At 37.2% G+C, this 24511-nt stretch overlaps 2 protein-coding genes across 2 annotated transcripts; both read right to left on the reverse strand.

Moving 5' to 3' along the window:
* Positions 1–470: 470 nt before the first annotated feature.
* On the reverse strand, positions 471–8646 carry LOC109031076 (uncharacterized). The gene is made up of 6 exons (XM_019042392.2): positions 8231–8646; positions 6815–7153; positions 4709–6091; positions 4079–4199; positions 3507–3634; positions 471–2458 (listed from the first exon to the last, which is right to left on the reverse strand). Exons 1-6 carry the CDS (start codon positions 8345–8347, stop codon positions 2315–2317), a joined length of 2232 nt encoding a protein of 743 aa, XP_018897937.2. The 5' UTR covers positions 8348–8646; the 3' UTR covers positions 471–2314.
* Positions 8647–13188: 4542 nt separating this feature from the next.
* Positions 13189–21908, reverse strand: LOC109030741 (tetratricopeptide repeat protein 12). Its single transcript, XM_019041851.2, has 5 exons — positions 21792–21908; positions 19596–19796; positions 16394–16542; positions 14732–14975; positions 13189–13366 (listed from the first exon to the last, which is right to left on the reverse strand). Exons 1-5 carry the CDS (start codon positions 21853–21855, stop codon positions 13344–13346), a joined length of 681 nt encoding a protein of 226 aa, XP_018897396.2. The 5' UTR covers positions 21856–21908; the 3' UTR covers positions 13189–13343.
* Positions 21909–24511: the final 2603 nt, after the last annotated feature.

The raw sequence follows: 24511 nt of genomic DNA on the forward strand, positions 1-24511 counted from the left end.
TTTCAGAGAGAAAACTTTGTGACCAGAAAGAAATTACAAAATAGCTCTTCAAAATTGCTTGAAAATCCTTGAGAAGTGCTGTGTGACTTTGAAGTGATCTTTTTTCTCCAGACTGCACAAACCATACAACCAGAACATTTTCAACTTAAAAATTAGAAAAATTGTGATTCATCAAGCGTTTCTTTTGCTCCTCTTGGTATGGCACACAGATTCAGTCTGTGTTCTGTTGTTAAATGTACTGAGTGGGAATTTGAACGTCTTAAACAGTTTGCCAAAATGACCCGAAACTACAGGCTCAATTTCAGCCGCTACTTATGTTTCTGACTGTCTAAACAGTTTCAACCATTTTCTGCAACTTTTGAAGTAGCTTTCCTGCATCTATAAGTAAACTCAAAAAAAAGTTTTCCCCGCCTCAAACCAAATTTTGATTTCAGGGATGAAATTGATCAACATAAGTATGAACTGCATAGTTTTTCGAAAATAATAACAAAATATATTTAACACAAATGATAACAATCACTTTTTTCAAAAATATAAAAGTAGCGATAGGAATTGTAATCCAACAATAAGGGTCAAAATAGGGTGTCTACAGAATCGCAGGGAAAAAAATTTGAACCTTCTCCTGACTATTTCCAAACTTTTTTCGGACCACCGGACAGATTTTGCTGAGGTGCCATTCATAAAATCTATTTGGCTGAATGTTAAATTTTTCGACTCCATCCCTTCTCCATTGTAACGTTTTTGTGACTAAGATTCCTATCCTTTGACACACATAAATAAAGTGACGCAATGCTCTACTCAATTCCCCTCTTCTCTCGAGCGTTACATATTTTATGAACAGCCCCTCAGCCAGCAACGAAGATCCTTTTTGCATTAATGATGAGCGATAATTAATAATTCAGAGATCATGTTTGCCATTTACTGAATTTTCAGAGAATTCATCAGGTCTCGACTTCTCACTGACTTGCATGTCTTGAAAATGAACAAATGTGAAAATGAGCTGTTCATTTCAGGAGTTCTATAATGAGGCAAGTGTGGTTCCGTTTTAGGTCGATTTTTTTCAAATTTTACTGAAAAGCCACCGTATACTTAATTTAGATGCGCTACTATATTCTAGTTTTTAGTGTATTCTACTTTTCCGAAGGAACCTACAATACTTTTTGAAACATTTTCTTGGAACCTTGGAGGCAAACTTCTAGACTTATTTTTTTGGCTTCCAGATCCATAAATTTTTCAAGCTGAGTCAATCTGACGACATTTTGCAATTTGGGGCTTCAATTTCTGGTTCTGTTAAGAAACGGCATCTGTACCATTAGTTTACTTATGTGCATAAGTGTTGAAATTTTTTTGCTAGATCTCTCCATCTTTAGCGAATCTTGATTTTACTTAAGGCTTTGACAGATCAACAAAAATTAATTTTTCTGCCTCAAACATCCATTAGATCCTGTTGGATCAAGAGCTTACATACTCCTGGTGAATTTTTTTTTTTCATTACATACATATTCTGATAGAATGGGACAAATTCATTAAGTATGTGCATAATCATAGAGGCAGGGTTTCTAGCTATCTAAAAGACAGGACAAGTTTGTGTTCTTTCAACCTAGATGCAGAAAGTCAAAAAATCTAGTATAAATGCTTACACTTTACTTCAAATCCCCATTATTTTTCCAAGAAATTATCTGGTGAAATCTGAAACTACCTATGGATCTAATAACCAAGGCCCTTATTTTTTCTCTGTTAATCTGTAGGCTATGTTATCACATACCATACTATCCAAATTTTTCTTCAAGGGACGATGTAAAGAGGGCAAATTCTACGTGCAATAATCTGGGAACTGTCATCAGATCTGTAATAATATCAATGGCACTTACTGTGTCGAATCTCAAAGAAAAACAGTATGATTTTTCAATGGTAAGAGAAGTTGGTCTTCATAGAAAATTGGATGCTTTACTTCTGTCCATAGTGCTGATTCATTTATTGTGTCTTAAATAGTAAGATATTTTATTGGCAACCATGAGAGACACTAAAAGATTTTCCCAACCGGACCACACGACAGTGTAAGAATTAGATTTCCACACCCGACGTATTCTCATTAAAATTGTTATCATCTATTGTTTAACATACATTTAAGAGAAGAAAAAACAGTGTTGCCAACTTGCCAGAATCGCCTCTGCTTGTACCTCGTCTAACAGTTCACCGAGAGCCCTTGACATTCTGAGCGAGGTCATGAGATCTTTAAGAAATATTTGTTTAAGATTCGACCGTTTCGCACCAAAAAAAATTGGACCTCCAACTTCAGGAAAGGCTACTTAATTTAATCTGGTAAATTACAATCGACACAGTTCAAATAGAAATTAATACATGGTACATGATAATAGGATGTTCCGTATTTGATGACGGCTGAACCAGAGTTAGAATTGCATAAAGTGCAGTCATAATCATTTTCTTCTTCACATTCCTGGAAAGAAGAGAGGAATAAAATATTAACTGACAAAAATAACGAATGGTTCAAAATTGTAAATAGATGAGGTTCACTTTAACATCAATGACAAAATTAAAAGATTAAAATTCTTCTTTTTTTCTTCGTCTTTTTGAAGGGAGAAAAAAAGTTTCAGTAAAGTGTCATGGCTCATACTCACATTAGAATACGCCATGAAAGGCCAGTTCATCACTGATCTTCTGAATGAGTATTGAGAGGAGGATACATATTAACTTTCTTCCTTGCGTTACATGAGTACCCCAAAAAATCTGATAGTACTTCTTACAAACAGAAAGCAGTTGTCCGCTTTCCTAGGATTTAAGGTGTGAAATAAGTTGAATGATAGGCCTCTAGACAAGGTATAAATTAAAACGCCATGCAAAATTTCTCATTTTAAAAATACTACTATAAAAACAAATCACTGAAGGGTTAGTCTAAAAATCATCTCCTAAACAAGACATAAATGAATACAATTAAGATGGGTTTGATAGAAAACAGGAAAAAAACCTACTTATATTTTGAATTACATGACCTTCCCTCCCCTCAAGGTCACGGTTGCCAGAGGGTCTTTCTATGTTGCACTTTTTTTTAACAATGATTTCGCCTCTTAAAGTTGTTCTGAGATAAACACAATATTCTATTCTATTTTTCTGTTCTTCTTGTTATTAAGAGGCAAAGATACAAATGACCAAATAACTTCCATTTCATCTTTGTTGAAAATACTTGTTAATGTCTTGTTCACGAGTTTACTTCTGAAGCTCCAGTTGTAAATCATTTTCTACAGAAGATCTTGGAGATAAAATATGCAACTCTTTTTTTACTTTAAACTTTGTCTAGTGGCTCATTGGCAAGGTTCTGGTACGTTCCTAAAATCTTGGTTAAATTTGGTTTCTTGTTTTGAAGACTAAATTTATGATGAAACTTAGGTATCTCACAGTCAAAGTATACTACATCAAGACTGTAGGCCACAATATACCAAAATATGATAAAGTGAACTGATATTTAACTGTAAAAGTGGAGTGCGTACTTCAATTGAAAATTTGGTTGATACATAGGAGTTTAAGTCTTTCCAAACGTTCGTTAAATCTTCCTTGTGGAGTTCATTATTCACGCTTTGGATCATCTTCTCTGCAATCCTGTAGATTTCAGTTAAAGCTGAAAAACAAAGCAAACCAAGTTCGATAACAAACTATAACAGTAATGCATGTGACTGATGAAAATTTCAAAATCCCTAGGAAATGGGAGAGAATAAATAAAATTAATAAAAAAAATAATTGTAAAAAAAATTAATAAAAAAAAACACAATAAAATAAGAATAATTTTCTTTTTTTTTCTTTTTCTGTTTTCAAAAGACATTTCTGTTTGAAAAATAAAACATCAGAAAAAATTAGGCAACAATTGATGCAATAAAGCTAATGCCGGATAAATCTGTTCAATTGAACTAAATTTTGCGATTGGGAACTACAATTGATCTCTCAATCAAGAAACAATGTATGTACCATTGATTAAGCATTAGTTTCTATGCACATAAGTGTTTTAACCGACGAGCCAGGGATTGTAGTTCCGGATTGCTAAATGAACTTAAAAAAAGAAGAGTACCTTGAATATAATCGATGCACTTGTCTTCACAGAGGACAAGTTTTAAAACATCTGGGTTAAGACTAGAGAATTTTTCCACAGCATTCCTGAGCACTGATATGCAAGCATTCATGCAAGTTTCCTGTAAAGATGAACAAAAAAGGTACATAAAATAAAATGCTCTTTAAAAAATAATTCAAGTTGAAAAATTTTGAGAGGTCAAGGAATATTTGAGATCTTTCTAGAACACATTAAAGAGAGCCCAAGGCGTGATAATTTAATTTCAGGAGACAAATACGAGGCAGAAATGTCCTTGGATTCTTGAAGATATATAGGGGACCATTTAAAAAAACACTTAGCCCTCTAAAGGAGAAAAGGGGGAGGCATAAAAATCCGATTTTCAGCGTTACATATTTTATGAACAGCCCCAAGAATATGTTTTCACATAGTTAAAAATTCAACTGAATACAGAATAGGTAACAACTAGAAAAAGTCTGATTGCGGGGAGCTTTCATATAATTGAAAATTTCCAACCTTTCTGAGCCTATAAATAACACACCAGTGATTAATAGGTATTAATATAAGATCTGAGATAAATACTTGATGGAAGTCATGAATTTTAAAACTTATGATAGAATTCTATAAAATTACCTGTAATGACTGAGTTTTTGGATGATCAGTATTAGTTTTATGATCTCCACTGACGATGGGCTCTGAAAAGAAAGATGGCGATGGGCTGTCTAGAATACTCTCCTGAGATTTGGGTGTTTCATCTTTTGGTTCTGTAAAATCTGCCGTCAAAAAATCGCCAAACTCATCTTCTTCAATTTTCATCTCCTTTTGAGGGTTTTCATCGATCTCCAACATTCTGAACACACTATACTTATCTTCTGACACCTTGCCAGAGATTAAACTGGGCACTTGGATGAACTGGGGAGTTGGGAAACTTTTATTTTCTGATTCACTATTTTGGATGATTTTGGTATCATTGACTGGTGCTGAAAGAAAGTTTAGACCCATTCCTTGGCTAGAATCTGCATCTAAACTGACAGAATCGAATTTAAGGCTTCTGACAGAGTTGCTGTCATAAATAGAGTCATTGTCGGAGAGGTACAAAGGATTTTCTACGACATAGCCTTTCTGACCATAAATGACTTCATCACTCTCATTAGATGAAAATCCATTCTTCACTTCTATTTTAGGTGCTGCTTTTGAGGAGGAATCATTTCCTAAACTTAAGGTCATTAGACTTTCAATATTTGAGCTGACAACTTCAGTTGACGCCAAGTTAATCTGTGATTTGGCGCTGTTACTATCAAAACTCTGGAAATCTGTGAACTCATCATCATTCTCATTACTTTTTTCAGTTTGTGAAATGTTTGAAGGTGGTAAGGTTAAAGATGTTAAGTCTGTCATAATGTCGTTAGGCATGCTCAGATTAGGTACAGCAGTATTTTTTGAATTATCACGAATGGGATTAGATAGAGAGATTTTGTTGAAACCCCCAAAATCACTTTGATTTGCACTATCAGAAAAGGTTACATCTTTTGAAGAAATACTCTTGGAGGAATCTAGGGAAGTCAAGAATGATATGGAGGAGCCAATCGGAGTAACATTAGAACCTGGGTTTGACTGGTTTACACTGGCAGTATGATCAATAAAGTCCGTCCAACTGTCTGAAAAATCACTATCACTGTGTTTTTGAGGCAAATTATTTGGCAGATTGTTCATTTGAGGGTTTGACGATGTGAATGTTGCTCCCTTTTGACTGAGATTATTACTCAACATTGATTCAAGTAAAGATGGGTTTAGTTCCAATGATGTTTTACTATTTGATAAGACCGTGTTAGTGGTGTTTTGGAACGTCTGCACCGGTGAAGGAATAGACATTGCCATTCTGTTTGGTAAGTACGTTGAATGAATTCCGTGGTCAGGTGCTGTGGGGCTCATTGCAAGTAAATTATAGTTGAGGCATGGAACTACCGGCTCCTGCAGTTTTTGTAAAACAGTGATACTGTTCCATGGTCTGCCAAGCTGAAAAAAAAGAAAGAAAGAAAAAAAAAATTATATTAGTCGTTCAATTGGAGGAATATTTGAGCTCTTATTCAGCATTTGTTGAAGGGGTGTCATCAGTTTCCAGTGAGCTATTGAAACAATTTCGTTAAAAAGTGGTAACGATAAGGAGACCCTTACTTAAAGCTGTTGGAGTTTTCAGAGCTGGCAAAAATATCCCTTGAAACGTGTCCAATGGGAAAATAAATGTACAAGTGTGAGAGGGTCTCCTCTTCTTCTCCTTCTTTCAACAAAATATTGTTACTTAATTCTAATCTCTTGGAAATAAAGGCTTAGTGCTTTTTCTAAGTAATAATTGGACGTATTTCTATCAAACGGAACTAAGCGCCAATTTGAGTTCCTTTTGAGGAATTTAGAATCCCGGCTAGCGCGTTCTGTCAAACGGACCTGAGCGCCATGGAAAAGCATGGCGAGTATAGGACGGAATAAGCCGGACGCTCGATTCCGCTGCCAATTCCAAGCCCCCCTCTACCTTCCTCACCCTATGGCGCTTAGGTCCGTTTGATAGAAATACGTCCGATTTTAGAGTTGGACTGTTTACTTTGCAAACTTTTGGGCCAATCAAACATAATGATATGTTAATGTGCTGGCTAAATATTTTTGCTGGCACATTTACCATGATGCACACAACAGTGACTGCAGTAAGTGCTACATAAAGGCAAGATCAGCTGAAAATATCTGTACCTGTGCTAAGGCAATCAGAGCCAGTACTTGATACAGCTCTTGCTCCGTCAGAAGACCAGGTGCCGTTTTATTACACAAGGCCCAGATATGGCCAAGACATTCTGTTGAGATGCCACTTGTCAATAAGACGGATGTTAGGAACTGGGTATCGCAAAACTCTTGAGGTCCTGTTGTACTTTTTGACTTAGCACTCAGCCAAACACTCCTGTACACCTTAGGTAAGGAACTTGATCCACAAATCAGCCATGCAGGTAAGCCCGTATGTGTGGAACCTTTCTGTTTCATAAAAGTTTCACTCCTGGACAGAAGGTTCTCTATCATTCTGTCTGCATCCAAAGCCTAAAAACAGAGGTAATTAATTTAATTAATTTTGAATCCATCCCATAGTTTTAAACCTGCAGAAAGTCAGTTTTCGTTCTTTGGCAAGTTATTTTGACCATTCCTTTTAACTGATGTATCCATGTGATTATATATAACTACACTTGCAGCTACTGTACAGTTTCGCTGCAGTGCTACTGATGTCTAATGGAGCGGGTTATGCCCTAAGGCAATATTGATGTGTGCATAGACTCGTAGAATTGTTTTTAGTGCGCAACAGTCAAAAGTGAACTAGCCTGGCACAAGCCTCACTTTTGATACAAGGAGCACCAAACAATATTACATACTTGGAGGCATTTAAGTGACCTCAAAAGAATCTGGTACCTAAAACATTTCCTGTAATTGTTGCTTGAATTTGCGGCACAGCAGTTGTTATTATGGATTTCACGATTTAAGGATGTGACCTGAACACCTTGCTAGAGCGTTGAGTGCACTGGTTGGGTGCAGAGTAAGCCGACATTTAATAGTCTGCAGTATCATTTACAGTGAGGCAACAGCTCTTTTACTGCCTTGGATAACATGGGTGCAGTGCAGTTCAGCCAGTATCAAATTCATCGTACCAAACAAAATAAGAGTCCACACTCCACACCAAGTAATCATATGCACTTTTAGACTGCAACAGGCGATCTGTTATCTTGATTCTTGCATTTACTTTCAATGCTGAACTGACATCACACTATCTCTGTCGCTGTCTCGAAGTGCATAAATTTATTTGGCGATGACTCTAGTTCAAATATTTACATTTTAAGTCAATCTACTTTAGAAGGTATTCAAACAGAAAACAGTGATTAATTTGAGCCCTCTGAGCGAAGAAGTTCTTTTTAAAGTCGGACTGGTTATGATAACTTCCCATCTGTCTGCAACAGACGCGCCCTTCTAATCAGGACATTCACTGGTCACTGAGCTGCACATTCAGAAGGAAATACTCCAAAATGCTTCATTAGTTATTTTCCGATTTGCATCCAAGAACTGCCGACAGTTGAAATTAGCTAGCTAAAAATGAATTGAAGGTAAAAAGAAGAAACAAATGTAACAAACCTTGACAGCAGTTGTAGAGTGTGCCATACTTCGTAGCTTTTCCTGCTGTACGAGGTAGTCTCTATGCTTCGTATCATTTTTGGCCGAATTGGATCCTACTCTTTTGTCAGGATTCATATTAGAAAAGCTCTAGTGGTTCATGATAAGGACTAAAGGGGGAAAAACCTTAGAGCTTACGAAGAAAGACGTGGGAACAAGACGTGGATACGATTTGAGGAAGTATGAAAATCAACACTGAGAGGTGAAAATCAAGTGAAGACTTGTGGAAAAACATAACTTCTTTGAAACGATGGCTAGTAATGAAGGGGACATTTAATTGAAACAAAACCACAGTTACTTCATAATGATAAACTCAAAATTTTAGACAAGGCGACAAGGACGTGATGAAATTTTTACGGTTATGTTTTGATGTTGTTCGTTCATTGATGACGTAATTCCACAACACACTTTTCGCGATGTCTGGCGGAGAAGATTAAAACTAGATCCAATTAATTACCGCGTACTTTAAAATTAAAGTCGTGTACAAAATTATTTCCCTTTATGGCAGCTGTTTACATGGGAGTGATTAATTTTTATAGTGAAAAAATACAAACATTAAATTTATTTAAAAAATGACAATTTCCAGTAAGAATGTGAACTATGCAAAACGATAATCCGGGTATCGGAACTTGCCTGTTTTGAAAACGCCTTCAATTGCGGCGTGATACCTCACGCATTCCGGAGAGTTCAAATAATTGTATCATTGTGCCTTATAAATGCGACGGAAGATTGCAATTGAAATTCTCCATGCCCGCTGGCCTTTTCGATTTCCGTTAACGTTTTTGCAGTCATGAATGCGCTTAAGTGCGCTTCAGCTAGAATTGTATTTAGCAAATGCGTGGTTTTTCAACGAGGATTAAAAATAAACGAGTAGTACGGAATATAACAAAAGAATATGAACTATGCAAAACGATAATCCGGGTATCAGAACTTGGCTGTTTTGAAAACGCCTTCAAATGCGGCGTTATACCTCACGCATTCCGGAGAGTTCAAATAGTTGTATCATTGCGCCTTAGAAATGCGACGGAAGATTTAAATGGAGATAGCTCCATGCACGCTGGGCTTGTTGATTTCCTCTGAAATTTATGCAGTGGTGAATGCAAAGCTGAAGTGCGCTTCAGCTAGAATTGTACTTAGCAAATGGGTGGTTTCTATGGGAGGATTATAATTAAAGAAGTGCTTAGAAATGGAAACAAAATAATATGAACTATGCAAAACGATTATTTCGATAACCGGCATCCCCCGAGAAATTTTAGAATTTATACGACTAATTGGACGCATTTTGAAGCTTCCATAAATAATTTTTCCATCAATTTATGCGGAATAATTTATATATATATACACACACACACACACACACACACACATATATATATATTATATATATATATATATACACATACATACATACTCTCAACACAACATACTTGCAGATTGTTGCTTTCAAAACATCTGGAAAATTTTTATTTTTTTTTATTTGGGGGGGGGGGGGCATATGATACTATTTTCAGTTCTATGAGGGCATGGCCCCCCTGGGCTCGCCCTTCGTTTGTGGATGGCAAGGGAGTTGAGCCATGAGCCGTTGAAAAGTCGAGGATGCCCAGACTGGAGACCCTTAGCATCTGACGACGGAAGAAAATGAAACGCAGTTACTAAAAATATCCCTCTGTACTGAAAATCTTGAAAATAGATAGACATTTTCCAAAAAGTATACTTCTTTGAAAATTTAAGAAGAATTCCACAGTGCCCCAGCGTGTTTCTGAAAATCTATTCACCTTTTGCGAAATTTCTAGGGTAAATTTTTCACTTTTTCTTACGAAACAAGGGTTGCACGTGAGTTCGTATTGGTTTTTCACGGGTAACACGGGCCCCGATACCAGGGACCCAGTATCCTCCCCCCCCCCCTTGTGGCGGGCCTGCTCACTGTCTACTGAATGTATCAAAGTTTAAGAAGCGTGAAACATGTGTGTGTGTTTTTCGACTGAAATCTGTCCTCACTCCGCGGTATGTATGTGGTCTATGCGTCAAAATTGAAGTCGAATTTCAAGTTGACGGTATATTAACTCACTATCTATCGGCCTCATCAAAGTTTATGGAGCGTGATATATCTCTGTTAGTCGAATAAATAATTACTCGCGCTCCCCGGCCCGTCTGTTGCCTATGCTTCGAAATTGAAGGCGAATTTAAAGTCGACGAATTCTTCGAATAAGTTCACGCAAATTTCATTGGCTTAATTGATGTTCATGGAGCGGGATTTGTTGTGTTCGTCTTCTCAAAAGGCAACCCTTGTCTCTAAAGCAACTTAAGCTATAACTTTGGCGTCACTTTAAACTGTACACTCTGCCCGCCGATTGTTTTTGCTCCCTTTATCCTTTTTTCCTATGCTCCCTACTATTTTCATCTCCTCTTTTTCCTCTTCGTTTTTTGTCTTCTCCCATCTTAGCGTTCCAGTGGCGTGGCATGCTTCACGATACATCGATTAACCTGGCATCTAAATCTATGAAAAATGATCGATACACAGGGTGTTCGCATCGAGTACCTTGATAATCGATTCTCCACCATAGCTTCAAATGGGGATACATCGATTAATCGATCATGCACGCCTCGCCACTGTAGCGCTCCTATTGCGCCTTCTCAACCCAGATAAGACAGGAATATTTAGCCAATATTTAAACAATATTGTTTTGGTATTTATGCAAACATTGGGCCAATATTGGTTAAATATTGAGCCAATGTTAAAATCGTACACCATCTTTCCTTTTGGCATAAATACTGTGCCAATACTTTGGCTGAGAATACTGTGCCAGTACTTCAAAGGGAAAGTATTTGGATATCAATATTGAGACAATACTACACCAATATTGAATCAATTTAGGGGTTCGCAGCTAGGGGATGGTGGAAAAGGGTTAATTGTGGAAATAATTTTAGAAACCATGAAAAATAAAAATAATGAAACCTCTGGGATGTTATTGAATCGATTTTGCAGATTAGAAATTTTTCATCCACCTTGGGGATTGAACCCGGGACCTACCTAACACTAACCGACGACCCTACCGATTGAGCTTCACTAGACGATGTATTTTAGTGACTTAAAACCGGTATTTAACGTCGAGTTGGACGGGCAACTAGGATATTTTCCATCTGCCTGGATTTGTCCGTGTATTTATTTTACTTTTTACTTTACTATATTTTTTAAATTTATTTTATCGTTTTACTTTGTTTTATTTCCTTGCTGACTCTATTTTTTTCTTCACTCTATTTTTTTTTTTTTTTTCAAGCACTTCATTTTTTTTCTTTAATTATTTACTTCTTATTCCTTTACTTTGTTTTGTTTTACTGTAATTTATTTTAATACTTCATCATAATTTTTTTGACTTCAGTTAATTCTTTAAATTCATTCTATTCTTTAACCTCATTTAGTTTTTTCCCTTATACTTTATTTTTTTCTTCATCTCAGTTTTTTTACTTCATCTCCTTGCTCCCTCTAATGTTTTACTTCAGTTTAGTCTTTGACTTCATTTTATCATTAATTTGATTTACTTCATTTTATTTCTCTTCTTTTGTCTCTGTTATTCTATTATTTCCACCATTCTATTATTTTATTTATTTTTTTCTCTTTAAATTTTTCATCGACATTCTGAGATGCATTTTGCATTTGATTGCAGTTTGATGTCTTCCTCATAAAGACTATGCAGGTGCGATTGCCATAATCTCACAGCTGCACAGCTACTAAGTGCAAGTTCTACAGGAGACCAATAAGCACACGAGATCAAGAATTTCTTCTTCAGTTGAATTTAAATGTTTCATTTGAAATTTGAAAAATAAAAAATAAACAACCAGATGTGAATGAATGATAACATTCTCATTCAATGATAATATTCACAACAGTACATGAACTACAAACGAAACAAAAAAAGAAATAAACTGAGATCACGCGCAAATACATTGAAAATGACCTCAAGGAGGTGGAAATTCAACAATTTCTTGGGAGGCAAAAAAATATATATTATATTATATTATATTAAATTTGACAACAACTGCAATAACCTTTATGAATAATAAGGTTGAAAATAATGGATAATTGTTCAGAAAGAACACATTTGAGCTACGTCTTAAATCTAAGCCTTATTATGTTTAATACTTTTCGTTATGGGCAGGCATTTAGTATGATGACTTATACCGATTAGGATATTGAAAATATTTTAAAAATATTTTGAATAGCAGTATTATTGTTTAAAATATTTTCAAAATATTTTGAAAATACTTACCAATGCATTACTGTCTTTTAAAATGTTTTTAAAATATATAATAAATATTTTGAATATAAATATTATATGTACTGATATTTTAAAAATACTCTCACGATATAAATTTTTACAGTATTGAAATACAAATATTTTGAAAATATTTTTATGATGTTTTGGGTAAACATATTATTTTTAAAAATACTAAATGATGATTCTTTAAATATTTTCTAAAAAAATAATTTTGATTATAATATTATCAAAATATTGTCAGTATTGTGTAAATATTGCGACAGTACTGACAATATTTGCCCAATATTGTAAAAATATTATGTCTTATCTGGGAAGGGTCACTTTTTAAATCCTCCAGATTTTTGAGATGAACCAAAAGTAATCGTCCTGATATACATTGGTTCATCAAATCTTGTTCAGTTATTTATGAGACCAATAACCTTAAGGATGGACCATAGAGTTGTGGAAACAGTATCAAAGTTCTCTTTTCAATCATTAGTACATAAGTTCATCTTCATTACAAGTTCTAGTTTTTTGTTTTTAAAAATAATTAACAAATTGGTAGGGACTCATTTTTACAATTTTATGCTAGCAGTGTTGAGGTTAAGTCACAAACATTTGACTTGTGCGTCAGGTATTTTTTAAAAAATGAATTAAAACAACTTCTCTTGGTAAGAGCTTATTTTATATCTTGCGCAGTTTTCGTGATAGCATAGCTTGGACTTAAATAGTCGGCGTTTTTAACGTTTGCTGCCTCAGGGTTCTGAAGAACATGTGTCCTTTCAAATTAGTTTGGGTAACTTCCGCGATACTGGAGGTTAAGAGCTCTGTTTCCGAAATTCTGCAACAAAAGGGACGGTTAATTTTAATCAATACGATCGTTGGTGTGGGTGACTTTGATACTATGCTGAGCGATTGCGACGAGACTTTAAAAACATGCATAGTGACATGCGTGAACAGAAATAAAATAAAATAGGAGGCATCTCCGAAAGTATCGCAATCAGTACAAGCTTCTGATGCAATCGTTTGTGCTCAATGGACGCTCTTGTTGCATGTACGCGGAATTGAAGGGGCTTCTGCAAACTGCAAAAGCGCGTATCCAGGTTTGAGACAATGCAGACTTCCCGCCATACCTTATTTTTAAAAAATATCATCATTATTCTGTGAAACCTTCCTGGATTTGTCTTCTCTGTGTAAAAAATATTCTGTGCCAATATCATCACGTTAAGCTTGTAAACTTAGACAGTACACGTGCGTTAAAATCCAGAAAACTAAAAATCTCTACACAGAGCGCTGCACTGATGGTGGGTCCAATTAGACCGGAAACGCGTCTGCAGTTGCCTTTCTGAATGGTCGTCACTAGTGTTGCACCAAACAGCTTATCTCTTTGAGAGAAAATTGTGCTCGAGTGAACTATTTTTCTCTGTTCCAGTTCAGTAGCGAGGCATGAGTGGTCGATAATCGATATTTCTCCATTTGAAGCTATGGTAAAGAATCGATTATTAAGGTGCTCGTAGCGAACACCCTGTTTATCGATCCTTTCTCATAGGTAAAAGATAGCTCAATCGATATATCGCAAAGCACGCCACGCCCCTATTCCAGTTTTCTGGATTTTAACGCACGTTGGCTACATTTCGACGGTGAAACTACCAAACCACGTATCTCGGTTTGCGACGTCGCAGACTTCCTGTCATACTTTATTTTTTAAATGAAAAACTACTTAACGTCTAGTCTTGAAAATTTATGTGATTTTTCCTCTTTGTGCGGAGAAAATTCTGTGAAAATTTCAAGGAATGATATTGATTTGGTCGACTTCAAAAAAATAAAATGCGAGCGTAGATTTTTAAACACCGCAAACGAGATACGTGGTTTGGTAGTTTCACCGTCGATTTCCGACTTACTGTCTGTACGGTCGTGCTAGGCAGAACGCCGTATGAACATTCGAGAGTTGCCAAATTTCCTTCGATAAAATGTTTATTTTTGAGTGAAGATATGTATATTATTCCCTGAAAGTTTCAGGAACTCAAGGTGAAATTGCGAACAAAATTATCTGAACAACTGGAAAAAAAATATTCAAAAATTTACCAGGAAAAGCGTGTTTTATCAAAGGAAATTTGGCAGCGCCTGAAGGCTCATACGGCGTTCTTCCTCAGCACGGCAGTATATGACTCGCGCGTCTACCGCAATCAGTTTGTAGCAAACTTACCTTCAATAGTTTTTTCCTTTTTTGGATGATGTTGAATGGCCTCTTGAAAACATTTATGAGCTTCTGAAGTATCTTCAAGTTTAATCAGAGCCCGCCCTTTGTACAAAAGTGCCTTTAAGTTATGCTGATCCACCTTCAGAGCCCAATCGCAATCCTCGATGGCCCGTTCGAACAACCCGAGATGTAAATAAGTAAGAGCTCTGTTTGTGAATATTAAAGGATTCTCCTTCGTGCAGGCTGCTGCCTTTTTTGTAGAAACATAAAAATTAAGGTACAAAATATTTGGTCATGGTAGACTTGGTCAATGGTCAAAGACTCATTAATAAAGCATTGGAAAAGGGTCTCGTTGCAAACTTTTGCCGAAGTAAAAAGAAAAGTTTTGTCAAACGGATCCTAACTTTACAACTTCTGTACAAAATCAATAATTTTTGAGCTTTTCGGAGAGATAATAATAATACGGCAAAGACTTATAATGTGACAAAAACGAGTCACTCGTGTTTCAGAACTCCACCCAAAATTCAAAATGGCCGTCGTAACTTGTCGCAGTCTTTAATTTAATATGAACAACATAACAAATACAATTTTTCTGGCACCTTTCCTCCTTTGCCTCTTAAAATAAATTTTATGCACTCATAAGAAAGAAGGCAGATTGCAATATGAAGAGAAACTGCAACTTATTTCAGTAGTATCGCAAAAAGTTACATTAGAGAAACCCCTTCAATTACTAGGCATGCAACATATCCTACATAACGATTCAGCGGCAATAATTTTACCATGCAATCGCAATTTATCATTATGACCTGTGCTTCATAGTTGGATAGGACTGGTGCACTGAATATGGCGGTCGTATGCAGGTCGACTTTTAGTAATCTTGTGACGATAACCTTTGACCTGCATGGTAAAACGCAACGGGGAAAAGGATTTTGATATCCAAAATCTCCGCTACGCGAAAAACGAAATCGTGCTGCGTTGCACTCATAATATAAGTGAGTGAGCATCGAGACAAATCAATTTTGCTAAAATACTAGTTTGGCTTTAAATCGAGGACCGGAACAAAACACGCATCAGCGATAGCTATTCCCGAAAATGTTTTTCGGAAAACTTTACTTAGAGCTAAAAATATTCAGAAGTGAAATATGCGTAGAGAAATGTCGCGTATAGGATTTGTCAAATTTGAAAGTTAATTTCTGCTCGCGGATATTTTTTGCTATAATTCAGCGCTTCTTAAAGTAGCTATTCGAGAATACTCGTAGGAAGCTGAAATGAACCGCGTTAAGCAGAAAGGAACCAAGCCACATCAGCTACTGTCAACTTTAATTGGGCAATTTAATTTTTTACATGAAATCGGTTTTCCGGATTTTGGTGCAAATTTCAGTAAATTTGCTGCATAAAACGAAGCGAATTCCTAAAATTGTTTTATCGAATCCGAAAAACGATCTCTTGTAAAAACTTAAATTGCCCAGTTAAAGTTGGTAATAGCTGATGTGGCTGGTTCCTCTCTGCTAAACGCGGTTCAAATGTATACTGTACTTCCAGGCCTTAATGAAAATTTTAAATGAAACCAGAATAATTTAGAAAAGCATGTTCGATACTTTAAGCTTTGCTTATTTCCGGCGTAGGTTAATCACATGGCGGCAATTTCATGGTGTGAAAAATTCCAACCTGGTTGTACAAATGAAGTGCTTTTTCATAGTTTTTCTCTCTGAACGCCTTATTGCCTCGCATTTGGAATCCTCTAGCCTCTTCATTTTTCATCCTTTTGTCATCGGTCCTCTCCTTTGCGTCTGCCTCAACTTTCGCCATGAACATCTCTGTAATTTAGAGATCTATTTTAGTAGAAATCGGCAGGGCCGGATTAAGGGGGTGGCCACATGGGCCGCGGCCCATGGCGGCAAAATTTAGGGGGCGGCAAATTTTGCAATCTTTTTGAATGTAGGTATCAAGAAAAGAGAGAGAAAAATCGGATTCAGAAAATAAATTACAAACGAGAAAAGGCGACAAAATCTCTCATTTCCCGAGAGAAAAAATAATTTCTAATTTTGTCGTCTTTCGATGATACAAGAGACAACACCTTTAATTAGTCGAGTTAAGAGAGGAACCAAACACGCAATTTAACCTGGAACGGAGCGGCGCGGCGGTCGGCATAAAACACATAGCGCCTACAAGACTGCATGAATACTTCACGCGTTGCGTCAAAACACACTGCGGTCAGCAGCAGTCGGCTTGAAACGTATAGTGCCTACAAGACTACATGAATACTTCACGCATTGCGCCAAACAGTGTGGTTAGCAGCGATCGGCGGGAAACGCATAGCGCCTACAAGACTGCATGAATACCTCACGCATTGCGCTAACACAGTGCGGCCGGCGCGGCGGTGGAAGTTAAAATTTTTAACCAGATTTATGTTTGTTCTTTCATAATTTTTTCGTTCTTTTTTATAAATGGAGGGCCTTGTCCAAACAGGGATGGGTTTACAGAACTGAACTTTTGTTACTATTGACAGGGCTTTTACAAAAAACGTGCCCAACACGAGTAAACTTATACACCCCTCCTCCACCGGCACGTTCACTTGATGGTTTTTATGGATCGTATTCGACGGATCACACAGGTGAGATTATATTGATATCGATTGGTTCAATATGTAATCAAAGCCTCAAAAGTCAATTTAGAGATCTGAGGTAACGGATCTTATGTGATCGAATTTTTATTCTCTCGAGTACCAAATGGCAATGAAAAGTGAAATTGTTAGGAATTTTCTCATTTCCAGCTTTTCCAAATTAAATCCTAAAATTTTTGTTTAAGGTTATGTTCTACTGTTTTGAACCAAACGATACATCGAACCACTATCGAATACGATCTAATGATGTTTCAAAACAAATGAGAAGGGGGCGGAAAAATACAGGCGCGGCCCATGGGCGGCATGTAGGTAAATTCGGCCCTGGAAATCGGACGATTTTTCTCTGGCTGGTTCAAAGACTCAGTAAAACGAACAAATCCTTGACGTTCTGAAAAACAATTTTTGCGGAATCTAATTGCCTTCATTTACCCGTCCAGACCAAAAGCTTTACCGATTAGCATGCAAGTTCGTAGTTTTATACCGAAAATCTGACTGATCGTCAGATTTTCGGTTCAGTAATTCAGATTACGAAAAATGTTATGGTTTTTCTTTACTTTCCAAGGGTATTCTTTGAAAATTTTCACGCTAAATTAATTGATAATATTTACTTACGTAATAAACTCGGAGCGGATTTAAAGGCATTCCTATCGATTGCTTTTAACGTAAGGTAAGTTACGACTCTGATTGGTCTATATCGGTCGTAAACCCGGGGGAGTTGATCTTGATTTCAGTGGCGAGGCGTAAATGATCGATCATCGATAGTTCCCCATTTGAAGCTATGATAAAGAATCGATTATTGAGGTGTTCGCAGCGGAATCCATGTTTATAGATCCTTTTTCATTGGTTTAAATGGCAGATTAACCGATACACCGCAAAGTGCGCCACGTTACAACTTGATTTATATGTAAATTTTTTATATTCACTGAAAAAAAAACTCGGTGTATTTACTAAGAAAAAGGTAAAATTACCAAGAATTCAGGGTTCTATTAGATCCTAGTTTTTTCTTGCTAAAATTACCATTTATGGAATTGGTAATTTTATCGAGAAATCTCGGTAAAATTATCGACTTTCTCGGTAATTGTACTGGACCCCGGTAAAAACGCCAATATTTTTTATCGACTGTGGTAGAATTACCGAGATAAAATGGCAAAGTTACCGGGAATTGATTACCAATAAAAGTGATATTCTTACCTGGAAAAACAGTAAAAATACCGGTTTTTAGGAAAGCTTACCAGTCTGTCTTGGTAAAATTACCAATAATTGGTAAAAAAAAGTGAGATGGTACAGGTACCAACGGACCTTGGTAAAAACTCCGAGAAATTTTTTTCAGTGTGAATCCATGCTTCTCGGGGCTTATGCCGGGACCGAAATGTGCCCTCACATCAGATGGGCGCAGATTTTTCTAAAACACTGGATGTACTTTAAATTTTTGCCAGGAAACGGATCCACTGGTAAGCACGTTCCAGCTTTTTATTCCAAAAAAATTTGGCTTGTAAAACTCGAATGAAAGCCAAAAGTGTGCAAGCGCAAAACATTAACCGTTCGGCATTTTAATTTTTCGCGGGTTTCATACTTTCAGCTTTAATTCAAGGTTATAAAAATTATTTTAAGGGAAAAAACAGCTGAGATTTGCTTGTAGGCGAAATGGATCCATTTTTCGCCAAGTATTTAGAGTAAAACTTGCAATGTAACAAACTTTATACAATAATATCTCCGTGTTTTTCACTTCGGTTCGGACATAACCAAAGTCGACAGATCAAGATATGGAGACTGGAGAGTCAGCGGAAAAAAACTTGACCTAAAGATGAACGTCATTGAGGAAGGGAGATCTAGGTAGATGCACAGTTTAACATGTGTTTGAACATCCATTTTCCTTGGTAAAAACGCCGAGAATTTTTTTTCAGTGTTGAAGCCGCAATCACACGCTGAATTTGGCAGCTGAATGTGGCAGTCAACAGTCGGCGCTCAACAGCTGAAATGTCACTAATTCGAGTTATTTTCATCCAAATGTGTATCAAATCTATTCGAATAGTTCAGACAAATTCGAAATTATCCGATGGTCGCTGAGGATCGTTGCTGAATTTTGCGCGTCACGCGCAAAATTCAGGCATCGGGCCGATGACTCCCACATTCAAGCCACATTCAGCGTGTGATTGCGGCATGAGCTGTATTACAAAGTACTGAAAGTAATAGCAGAATAAAATGAAAGTATTGATTTTTAGAGGGAAAAATTTTATTGCATCATACCTTTTGACATTGGCTCATCGTTGGAGGACGTACCCATTTCATCAAATGCTTTTTGATTTATAATTGTTCTGTTTTGAATGGTCTTCAGTTTAAGGCCGTCCATCAATTCGGGGCATTCTCCTTTGAGAAAAGCGTCTGCCTTCTTCAAAGCCTCTTTGGCACTCGGCTCATCGGACGAACTGAGATCTCGCAAAATTTCACCTGTCAACATAGAGCGTACAACTTCCTTACTATAGTGGAAAATATAATTAAAATATCTGATGGATTATCGGGATCATTTTTGTTGTCAAATGTATCTTACCATACACTGGAAAAAAAAAACACATTGGATCTAGAGTCCAGACTCTTGAAAACATCGACAAGAAAAAATACTCTTGATTCAATCAGATTTAAGTTTAAATCAAGAACCAAGCCTCTTAATTTGAGCGAATTTCCTTTGATTCAAGCTTAAATCTGATTGAATCAAGAGCCCTTTTTCTTGTCAATGTTTTTAAGAGTCTGGACTCTTGATTCAATGTGTTTTTTTTGCCAGTGTATTTTTGGTTTCGATCATATTTAGATTATAATGACGACATCTACGGAGATATAGATGGTGAGCTAATGGGAACTACGTGCATTTTGGTCAATGTCGTAGAATTTTCGTATAATTTAATCCCAATGAACAAAAAGCCAACGTTTTAACGCGCTGTATTTCGGAAGATTTATCAAAGCGAGACCGAAACGTGTCTACAGAAATCTTGATGGCTTTATTGTTATGTTTCTTCTGTTCATTTCTTTTCCACATACGAATTTTTTTTCTCATCAGTTCCCTATAAACAGACTGAGAGCGGTTTCAGTCGCTCTTGGGCTTATAGAAAGTGTACATGCGCATTTTAATCCGACAGTTTTGAACTCTGAAAATAATAGCAAAATAACATTTTGTGAAGTAGATATTCTATTGAGGGCCCGCATTACATTCTTAGCGCCTGATAGTTAGCACCCGAAAAGTAGGCGCTGTCAAGGAGGGGGGATACCCCAGACCTTCTCAGCCCCCTACCCCCCCCCCCACCTATTTTCGATAATGAGGATGACAGATATGTGAGAGATACTGGGGAAAACATTTAAAACCCACTTTTGAAAAATCATAATTTTGAACATTTTTGAGGTGCTTATTGCAACAATATTGACGCCGAAATAAAACTGGAGTTGGAAAGTAAAAGGTGACAAAAGACACGAAGAATTACATTTTAATAAACAGTTATCGACGTTTCGGAGAGAAGGCCCAAACATTTTGCGCCTATCAGAGTGTAACAGTTTGACAAAGTTCGCAAAAAGGCGTGTCTCTTGAACGGATCAAATAAACTAGCATCCTTTCCGTTATTTCTTTGAGGACGAATCGGGGCCCACCAAGATTATAATACATTTGAAAGAACTTTTGCAAATAGTGTTTACAGTCTTCATTAAGGTTTTCCGACTAAATGCGAGACAATGTACTTCATGAATGTTCGAAAAGCGGAGGACTCTGCACAGCAACTTGTGATGCAAATATTTTAACGTTGGTGTGTGCCGTGAGGTATCGCACGAAACGGAAGGCGTTTTTGACTTGTGACAACAGTTTGACATAGCTCACCATAATAACTCGTGCCTAGCATACGGAGCATACAAGCCCGTATCCCTCCCATCAGTTCTTTGGCCGAGCCAGGACCTACCAAGATACAATATATTTGATAGAAAATTTGCAAATAATGCTGACAGTTAACATAAAGGCTCCATTCCGACCAAATGTCAAACAACATACTTCTTAAATGTTCGAAAGTGGATGAGGAATTTGTACGGCAATATATGATACAAATATTTTAACTCTGGTGTGAGCGGTGGAGTATCGTTACCAGTGGCGTGGCGTGAATTGCGATATATCGATTGATATGTAATTTAAACCAATGGTAAAGAATCGATTACTAAGGTGTTCGCAGCGAACACCCTGTTTATCGATCCTTTTCCATAGGTTTAAATGGCAGATCATTCGATACATCGCAAAGCACGCCACGCCACTGATCGTTACGTGAAGTCTAGTACGTAATGTTGGCACAAACTCCAATTTGATTTCCTCGCTTTGATCGTGTGTCCGAGATCAGCGCTGATGAGCATCAGCACAAATATTAGAAGGACCAATAGACTGAAGATCACCACAGTGAAAATGAACGATCATTAACTCACCAATAGCATCGACTTTGCAGTTAAAATTGTCAAATTCTTCCTCTAAAAGTGTGTTCGAAGCCATTTTTCATCCAATGCGCACTTCGGTTTGTAATAAACAACGAAAAGTTACCATGACAACGTGGCAATGGCTGGACTTGCCTGCTATCCAAATAGGTGCCTGGCGTATTTGCTAATGCCGCAATCAGACGCTGAATTTAGCAGCTGAATGTGGAAGTCAACAGTCATCGCCCAACGGCTGAAATTTAGCAAATTCGAGTTATTTTCATCCAGATGTGTATTCAATCTACTCGAATTGTTCAGACAAATTCAAAATTGGTCCGATGGTTGCTGAGAATCGTTGCTGAATTTTGCGCGTCACGCGCACAATTCAGCATCGGCCGATGACTTCCACATTCAAGCCACATTCAGCTCCCACATTCAGCGTGTGATCGCGGTGTAAGGCTATCATGCAATGTAAACGATGCAACACCTCAATATCCAAAATGGTCATTAATTTGTAGCGCACGATGTCTTGCAGTAAAACTCAATAAATGAAGGGGCAAGGAAAAAAGGAGGGGAAATGTGTCTTTTTCGAAAGTTTGCAATATCTTGAGTCAGATGACATAAATGAACTCCAAACTCGTCCAGAAATGGACTAAATTTGATACAATTTCAATTAAATTTAATTTTGCTGCAACTACAATTCCTAGCTCGATATCGAAACGACGTATGTACCATCTCGACGGTGAAAGTTGGCAATCACATAACTCGGTTTGCGACGTCGCAGACTTCCTATCATATTTTAAATTTTAAACGGGAAACTAACTCAACGACAATTCTTTAAAACTGTCGTGATTTTTCTTCTCTATGTGAGGAAAATTCTGCAAAAACTTCAAGAAATGATATATCAATTTGTTCTCCTCTAAAAAAATATGGATGAGGCTATTCGTCGGTACGGTACCGACGGATAAATGGCTATTCGTCGGTACCGTACCGATGAATAAATGGCTATTCGTCGGTTCCGCTAGCTAAAATTTAAGAGTAAAGTCATTTCACGAGGGCGACCTAAACTGCCAGCAAGACAACTTTGTTCCTTTAATCGCACCGTTGCCGACCGACAATCTGTGGAAAATCCTCCCGAAAAACGAAAACGAAAGAAAACACCTGCAAATGAAACTAAAGGCCCCACCACCCGAAAAAAGAAGCGTTCTTGATGATTCTTTTGACAGAGTAGTACATTTCAGTATTATGATGATCATTTGACAGTGAAGTACATTTCAGTATTATGATTATTTATTTGACAGAGTAGTACATTTCAGTATTATGTGAGAGTATTAAATACATAAATTAAATTTGGAGAATATTTCTTTACAACTCGTGTTGGGTTTTTTTCCCATCTTTCACCCAATTTTTAGCTCTTAACTTCCACCAAAATATTATTAAGAAATCATATCTTTAATATAATTTACGTACTAAAATCAAAGTACGGTACCGACGAATAGCTATTTATTCATCGGTACGGTACCGACGAATAGCTATTTATTCATCGGTACGGTACCGACGAATAGCCATTTATCCGTCGGTGCCGTACCGACGAATAGCCACTTCGAAAAAATATTATAGAGGCGGAGATTTTCAGACACCGCAAACGAGATACGTGGTTTGGTAGTTTCACCGTCGATAAGTGTTTTTTACGGATAAGCCAGAGATTGAAGTTGTTTCCTCCGAACGGAACGTTTGGCCCACTCGATTACATTGCTTAGAGTGTCGGCGAGGGTTCTCCACAAAATATTGTCTCCGATCGCGGCGCCTGTGAGAAGCCTTCATGGATGGATACGCAACCACGGTCGAGGTTACCTCCAGGAGACGTGACGTGAAATCATTTTGACGTCATGCAATTGATCGTTGTTTTTCACCGACACGTACACTATTTCACGGTTTCGTTGATGTGTCCCATGCCTCTTCTCTCGATCAAAGACACTCCGTCTGGGATCGCCTAAGGACGGTTATGAGATTTCACGCTACCTCAAAATCTCGAGATCTACTCGGCTAAACTTGACCTCCGAGCTCGATCTACGAAAAAAATGAAGATCAATAACTAATTTAAGGTGATTCGATGGACGACATATTTTGCGTCAGAAAGGCATGCGATATATCGCATCCATTGGTTCCATTTTTTCAGCTACTCGTCATTTTTCTCGAATTTTGAGATCGCAATTCTGTTGTCAGGAGACTAAAGCACTCACTTACCAATTCTAACAAATAAATTCAACGTAATAAAGCCGTGGTTTTTTAGAGAGAAAATATAGCATTCGAGTGCAGTTTTGATATCAGTATCGAATGCGATGTTTTCTCTCTAAAAAAACCACGCCTTTATTACGTTGAATTTCTTTGTTAAAATTGGTGAGTGCTTTAGTCTCCTGACGATAGAATTGCAATCTCAAAACTCGAAAAAAATGACGAGTAGCTGAAAAAATGGAACCAATTGATGCGATATATCGCATGCCGTTCTGACACAAAATATGGCGTCTATCGAATCACCTACAGCTCCTTCAACTTTCATTCCTTTTCCCATTTAGTACATGCGTCAAAAGCAGTTAGCAATCCGCGGCAATTTGGATACACCTTGGAGGTTGCCTCGATAAACAGGGCCGGACTAAGGGGGTGGCCACATGGGCCGCGGCCCATGGCGGCAAAATTAGGGGCGGCAAATTTTGCAATTTTTTTAAATGCAGGTA

This window comes from Bemisia tabaci, chromosome 5 (assembly GCF_918797505.1).
Source record: "Bemisia tabaci chromosome 5, PGI_BMITA_v3".
Taxonomy (NCBI): domain Eukaryota; kingdom Metazoa; phylum Arthropoda; class Insecta; order Hemiptera; family Aleyrodidae; genus Bemisia; species Bemisia tabaci.

Coding starts and splice junctions, on each gene's coding strand:
- LOC109031076 (XM_019042392.2), bottom strand. CDS start 8,347: ATGAATCCTGACAAAAGAGTAGGATCCAATTCGGCCAAAAATGATACG. Junction 4,200..4,708: donor CAAAAACTCAGTCATTACAG/GTAATTTTATAG, acceptor TCATCTTTACAG/GAAACTTGCATGAATGCTTG. Junction 2,459..3,506: donor CAACCAAATTTTCAATTGAA/GTACGCACTCCA, acceptor TCTTCTTTCCAG/GAATGTGAAGAAGAAAATGA.
- LOC109030741 (XM_019041851.2), bottom strand. CDS start 21,855: ATGGCTTCGAACACACTTTTAGAGGAAGAATTTGACAATTTTAACTGC. Junction 16,543..19,595: donor CGATGAGCCAATGTCAAAAG/GTATGATGCAAT, acceptor TCTAAATTACAG/AGATGTTCATGGCGAAAGTT. Junction 14,976..16,393: donor CACTTCATTTGTACAACCAG/GTTGGAATTTTT, acceptor TCTACAAAAAAG/GCAGCAGCCTGCACGAAGGA.